This window comes from Oratosquilla oratoria, unplaced genomic scaffold (assembly GCF_046742065.1).
Source record: "Oratosquilla oratoria isolate Oo_2021 unplaced genomic scaffold, ASM4674206v1 SCAFFOLD52, whole genome shotgun sequence".
Lineage (NCBI taxonomy): Eukaryota > Metazoa > Arthropoda > Malacostraca > Stomatopoda > Squillidae > Oratosquilla > Oratosquilla oratoria.
Genome location: NW_027467716.1, coordinates 735580 through 743079, shown reverse-complemented (window position 1 = coordinate 743079; position 7500 = coordinate 735580). Strand labels below are relative to the sequence as shown.

General features: G+C 33.9%; 1 protein-coding gene across 1 annotated transcript; it reads left to right on the top strand.

Moving 5' to 3' along the window:
- Window positions 1-5597: 5597 nt before the first annotated feature.
- On the top strand, window positions 5598-6626 carry LOC143023612 (uncharacterized). Its single transcript, XM_076182200.1, has one exon. The coding sequence runs from the start codon at window positions 5598-5600 to the stop codon at window positions 6624-6626; it is 1029 nt and encodes a 342-aa protein (XP_076038315.1).
- Window positions 6627-7500: the final 874 nt, after the last annotated feature.

Sequence of the window (7500 nt, the reverse complement as noted above, 5' to 3'; positions counted from 1 at the left end):
ACAGAACAAATTGGAGACAAGAAAGGATAAGTACCATCGAGAACGGCAGCACTAATTTGAACTGGCGAAACAAGGAGAACTCGATGGAAAGCAACACAAGAGATAGAAACAGAAGAAATTGGAGACAAGAAAGGAAAAGTACCATCGAGAACGCCAGCACCCATTTGAACTGGCGCAAGGAGAACTCGAGAGAAAGCAGCCCAAGAGCCTTTGCAGTCCCCATCATTTTTCCAGTTCCTCCTGAGACAGTGCCCTTTAAACCTCCCGAAGAGTGGCTCACACCTTCTGAAGCAAGTGGGAAGGAAGATGCACCCGCTTGAAACCGGAATAGAATTGTGCTAGTCACTAGTTCTTTTAGACATTTTCTAGTATTTGTGGGCAACTGTTATTTGGCCTTCGTGAAGAGATTTTTTTGCTCATTTTTAACACTCGACGTCTCCTCTTTAAGAAAAAAAAAGAAAGAAAAAAAAAAAAGGGCGAGTTCGAGAAGGAAAGAATCTTCAGGCTTCTGTAGATAGTCGAAGTGAACTTTGAATTTCCGGAGAATTGAAAAATCAGAAACTAGAAAGTCTTTTTTAATTTGGCTGCGAGGAGGAAAATGTAATGGTTTTCTGTGGTCCTAAAATCACTTTACGTCATATACGTCAGGGCTTTTCAGGAGCAACATGGGACCCTCATCTAATAACAACTAAAAAAAAAGAAAAAAAAAAAAAGGCTCCCGGCTGTCTTTTAATGAACCAGGGTGTAGTCCCTCACTGAACCGGCAAAAAGGGACACGTGTGTAATCAAATTTATGCGTTAAAAATGGAGGGCAACAAATCTTACCATTAGGTCACCAGGAACAATGCCTTTAGAACCCGAAGCCGACAAAAAGAAGCGTCAAAAAAAATTTTGGAAGTGGGTTACAGGTACTCGGAAATTTTCAAAAGCCGCTTTACAAAATGATAAGAGTTTGAGTTGCCGACTACGGAATGAACATGCCCAAACTTTTCCAAGCTTATACCAGGCTGTCAAAAAATTTTGTGTTAAGGAATCTGTGCGGGAATTTCATCGAAAGGTGATTAAGTTCAATGATTCTCTACGAAACAACAAAGATTTTCAATATTCCAAAAATTTTCGTGTTAAGGAATCTGTGCGGGAATTTCATCGAAAGGTGATTAAGTTCAATGATTCTCTACGAAACAACAAAGATTTTCAATATTCCGATGAAATGTTTGACAGTCTTGAACTTTTTGATGAACATATTGAAGACAGTGTTTCTGAAGGTTTTATGAAGCATTACTTTCTCGGGTAAAACTGGGCGCAGCCCGCGAGTGAAGCGAAGCGAGCAACACCGCAGGCCAAGCACCCACGGCGCCAGGTGCTTGTTTTGTTGTCAAAAAAAAAAAAAATCCAGCACATATGAAAATAAAATATGAAATGAGCAAATACTTCACCAGATGAACAAGATCATATGAATTTCCTAAACAAAAGAAACTAGATATAGAAAAACAAAAAATCAGTTATTTGCATTTTATTTGACTCTCGATTAATTTTTCCTTCCATAGGCAACTGAACTCCCTAGTGGGTAATAAAAGATTGAATGTTGTGTTTTATAGAAATAGAATGTATATATATATATATATATATATATATATATTTGTCAAACAAGTATAGTAATGTATAAATGTACCTGCTATGCGATAAAAAGTTAAAAATATTTCAATTCATTATTAGTTTACCACAAGCTCCTTACATATAATCCTTTACTATGGTAACAAACTTTATTTCTTTTGTATATTTGGTAGACAACACAGCTAACATAGTAGGTCTCTATTCTGAAGGAAGTTTCAATCGATTGAGACCCCCTTTGTGTTGGAGTACGCCCAGTCTTCTGCCGGAACATAAGACCATGTTGAAGGAACTCCCTTTAACTCCGATGTGACTTTTTGTCTCGTCTTAGACCACACAGTGCTACTGGACCACTGAAAACTGTTTTTTTTTTTTTATCGCTAAATTGCATAACGTCATATAAGTTAAGTCCCAAACTATGTGATTGATTGTATGTGGGGCATTAGAAATTATTTATGATCGTTTTGAATGATTTATAAAGAAGTATTCATATTTTCATTAAAAACCGTAATTTAGCAACAGTAATTTTGTTTTCTAAAGTGACCATCTAGAAAAATCGACGCTATCTTCCGTGGCACGTGGTTGATGTGAGTATGAACTTCTATTTAACCATTATTTTCGACCGATATAATTCTATAAATGATATTATTCATTGAACCGTAAGGACCCTATGTAACCATGTCCACATTAATGTAAAGACTCCACTGACTCCACAAAGTTATTCTGGAAATAACAGAAATAACAACCAATACTCTGGACTTTACATCAACAATTCCTATTTTATGTACGTATGCATGTGACCATAGAATACAGTGATATACGGTTGTAAAAGAATATTTTGTACTGCATTTTCTTCTTGGGGATATAGGTTATTAGATAAAGTATAAAAATTTGTGATGACTTTCTGATATAAAAAGTCGCTCTTTCAGATTGTTGGCCACATATCAAGGTTGACCGATTTGATAAAAAAAAAAAAATAATAATAATAATAAATAAATAAATAAATAATAGTAATAATAATAATAATAATAATAAATAGAAAAAAATAATAGATTAGTAAATAAATAGATTAATAAATACATATGTAGATATATAAAAAGTACAGGCCTTCCAAAATCAAATAAATAAACAAATAAATAAATAATTAATAAATGAATAAATAAAAGAAAAAGAATAGATAAATAAGTAAATAAATAATAAATGAATAAATGAATACATAAATAGATAAATAGATAATAAATAAATGAATAAATAAATACATAAATGAATAAATAAATTAATTAATTAATAAATAGATAAATAAATAGAATAAATAAATAGCTGAGGCCTGACTAATTTCATCAGAGTTATGCAGACTTCAGAGGCAAGGTGAGCCAAGCCAAATTACCTCTAGCCTTCCTCTAAGCGACATGCAGCTCATTTAGGAAACCTTTCCCTACCTTCGCCTAGATCCTATATCGACTGAGCAGCCTCGTCAATTCTGTCATTGTTTACCTCCGAACTCCCGCAAAATATGTTCCCATGATGAGTTGGGCGTCTTTTTGTCAGTGAACATGGAAGCGAATCACAAGCTCTGCACCTCATTATTTCACCAAAAGTGCCCACTTGTCTTATGATAACATCTGGCACATATGAGCAGCTGAATAAAATCGTTTGTTTTTTGCCAGGGTAAGTGAAGTAGTATTGGTCGGCGTAGGTGTGTATAGATATATATATATATATATATATATATATATATATATATATATATATATATATATATATATATATATATATATATTGGTGTATTTTGGGAGCAGGTTCTCTTTTAAACATGTTTGATTGAATACGACAGCATTCTGGAAGTTGTTGATTTTCTTTCTTGTGTTTTCTATTTTTCTAATTATATTCTTCCCTTGGATAGAGTGGGCATGAACCAATTCCTTATAATTCTCCATTTTATTACATGACGTTTCGTCTCTACTAAGACATCTTTTGGTATTTCTGTTTTTAAATATACAATAAATATTTATGACACTACAAGTTTGAATTACATTGATTGTTGGACATATACAACTTATATCTATAAATCAAATCTTAGAATTACAATTTAAATGTAAAACTTAAATGTAATTTTAAGATTTGATTTATAGATATAAATTGTATATTTCCAACAATCAATATAATTCAAACTTGTAGTATCTTATATATTTTATCTTTAAAAAAAGAAATACAAGATGATGTCTTATTTGAGACGAAACGTCGTGTAATAAAATGGAGAAATATAAGGAATTGGTTTATGCCCACCCTATCCAAGGGAAGAATATAATTATAAAAATAGAATATACAAGAAAGAAAGTCAACAACTTCCAGAATGCTGTTTTATAAAATCAAACATATATATATATATATATATATTATATATATATATATATATATATTATATATATATATATATTTATATATATATACAGATATATACATATATATACTATAATAAAGTAGAAGCCCCTGTCTGTCTGTTTATTTGTTTGTTTGTTTGATCGCGAACTCCTCCTAGAGTTTTGCAGATATACCCCTATAACCATATATCTTTTGATACCCTATCCCTCCAGGTACTTGGATAATTATATTTAATTAAAAATATATACATATTTTAATTAGGGATAAGGGTCAAAGTTAGGTAGGTTATGGTTGGGCGAGTGATTATTCACGAACTACTACTACGTTTTTGTAGATAGAGCCCTTTAACCGTATATATTCTGAAACCTTATAACCCAAGGTACTTGGAAAACAATCTTTCATTTATCTTTCTGTCTGTTTGTTTGTTTATTTATTTGTTTGTTCAAGAACTCCTACGGTTTTGCATATAGACCCCCATAACCATAAACTATCACTTCAGGTACTAATTGGATAACTATATTCAATTTTCAAAAATATGTATATTTTGGTTAGATTTATAGGTTAAAGTTAGGTGGGGTATGGTTAAATTAGAGATTATTCACAAACTCCTCCTAGGTTTTTGCAGATAGACAACTATGATCATATATACTCTAAAACCTTATAACCCAAGGTAATTGGATTACTATCTTTCATTTGACTGTCAACTTGTTTGTTTGTTTGTATGTTCACGAACTCATCATAGGGATTTGCAGATAGACCCCCATAACCATACATATTCTGATACCCAATCATTCCAGGTACTTGGATAACTATGTTTAATTTAAAGAACATATTTTGGATATATATGTATTATATATATATATCATATATATATATTGGTAACACGCGTCATGTTCTGTTGGTGACGCGGGATGCTCCGAAGAGTTCTAAAGTACCGCACATATTTTGCTGTATATTTATTAAAGGGCATATGGTTTCTAATAAAAACAGCCTCTAAACATTTTAGTTTCTTTCTGTTTTGTATCCTTGACCAAAATTGAGGTGCTTTTATTTAGTTGGTCCCGTGTAATGCTGGTATTGTGGGTTTTTGTCACGTGGGTTTGTTAAATATTGTTTTTTGTTTTTTATTTCCAAACATGGACTCGTTCGGAAATTGTTGATTTTTATTTCCAAACATGGACTCGTTCGGAAATGTGATATTTTCTCTCCCTGCTTCAGAGAAGAAAATACTGAGGAAAATAGAAAGTCTTAAGAAGAAGATCACCAACGCAGAGTATGCAGTGATTTTTAATAGAAAATGTATTAATGAAAACCTGCTCCCTAAGTTCACTAATATTCGTCTTCACGACAGGGCAGTGCAACATAAGCAGTTTACGCTCAACTTCAGACGGAGGCTGATGTATGAGCAAATTGAACAAAAGAATCAACAACTCAAGAGCCTAAAAGAGGAATTAAGCAATGCAGTGGAACTTTTCCATAAGTGCAATATTGTCCCATCTCTCCGTGACAAATTTGAAGGGGCCTTACAACATAGTCTATCCATGCACACGAACGCCACGGAAACATGAGTGCTGAAGAAAAAGTGTCGGTTATATGGTAGCAAGATGTTTATTCCAAAGAGCACGGAAGGGTTTATCAACCTTTCGGACTACCGGCTCTCGGATCAGCAAAAGGAATTTCTTAACTTAGGTTTAAAATGTAATTATATGCCCCATTTTAAGAAAGCAGAGAAAATAGCCGAGTTGGAGCTTCTATACAAAAATCTATGTGAACTCCATCAAAAAGGTAAGATTAATATGAACCCTGACGTTAAAGAACTTTTACAAGCTGAAAGTACTAAACGCAGAGGTTATGGTAAGAGTGCTTTGCTCACAGCTGAGCTGCGTTTAGCAGCAAAAGAACTCCGGGAAAATAAGGATATTGTAATACGTAGGGCGGACAAATCAGATCTTTTTGTTATTCTTAACCGTTCTGATTATATTGAAAAAGTTGAGAGCATCTTGCAAGACACATCCAAATTTGTACGTGTCAACCGAAATCCAATAGATGACATTCGTAAGAGAGTTACAAAATTAATTGCTACTTCCAACGCTTTGATTGATGGTGTTAAATTTTCCCCACTACAAGGTCACTACGAACCGGGATATTTCTATGGAAATGTCAAAACCCACAAACCTGGACACAAGTTGAGACCTATCATCTCACAAATACCCACACCTACATACCACTTAGCAAAACAACTGAATGAACTGATCACCCCATACATCCCCACCTTCCACACTCTCCGCTCTACGGATGAATTTGTTGAATTTCTTAAAAATTCTAACCCCCACGGAATGCTTGCATCTCTGGATGTGGAAAGTCTCTATACGAATGTCCCCGTAGAAGAGACAATTGAGATAATTTTACATGACGTTTTCCACCATGTCAGTTTGCCCCCTCCGAAAATCCCTCGTCACGTCTTGCAGAAAATGTTACAGATATGTACCCAAGAAGTACCTTTTAGATGCCCATCAGGCAGAATTTATCGCCAGTTAGATGGTGTTAGTATGGGAAGTCCTCTAGGAGTCCTTATTTGCACAGGCTTATATGTTCCATATCGAAAATCACGTCCTCGATACTTTAAACGTTAAACCTAAATTGTATCTAAGATATATAGATGACATTTTTGTAGATGTAGAAGGAGAGAAACACCTTGATGACATAAAAAACAAAATGGAAGAACATTCTTGTCTACGCTTTACGGTGGAAAGGAGCGTCAACAATAAAATTCCTTTTCTAGACGTTTGGGTTGATGGTACAAAAGGCATTTTCTCTACAAATGTCTATAGAAAACCAACGAATTCTGGAAGATGTCTAAACGGTTCTAGTGAATGTCCCTCTAAATATAAGATGAGCGTAATACGTGCCTATGTCACAAGAGCCTTTAAAATTTGTTCCAGTTGGCAACTACTACACCAAGAACTTGTTAGAGTCAAGCAAATTTTAACAAACAATGGCTTTGCAATGAGGGACATCGATAAGGAAATTAAAAGTAATATGGAGAAAGCCAACACCAAGAATAAAGAGTTAGAGAATCAGAAAAATAATATAAACATTTATTATCAAAATACAATGTCATCAGCGTACAAAAAAGATGAAAAGGTTCTAAAAGACATAATCCACAGAAATTGTAAGCCTAGAAAAGAAGAGGACAAAATAAACCTTATAATCTTTTACCGTAACCCTAGAACATCATCGCTGATGATGAAAAATAACATGACAGCTACCACGGACAAACTCAAGAAAAATAATGTGGTATACAAATACTCTTGTGATTTATACAAAGACGGTGTGCTTTGCCAAGAAGAGTATATAGGCCATACCACACAAACTTTAACTCAGAGGCTCACACAACATATGCAAAATGGCGCGATAAAAACCCACGTGACAAAATCCCACAATACCAGCATTACACGGGACCAACTAAATAAAAGCACCTCAATTTTGGTCAAGGATACAAACAGA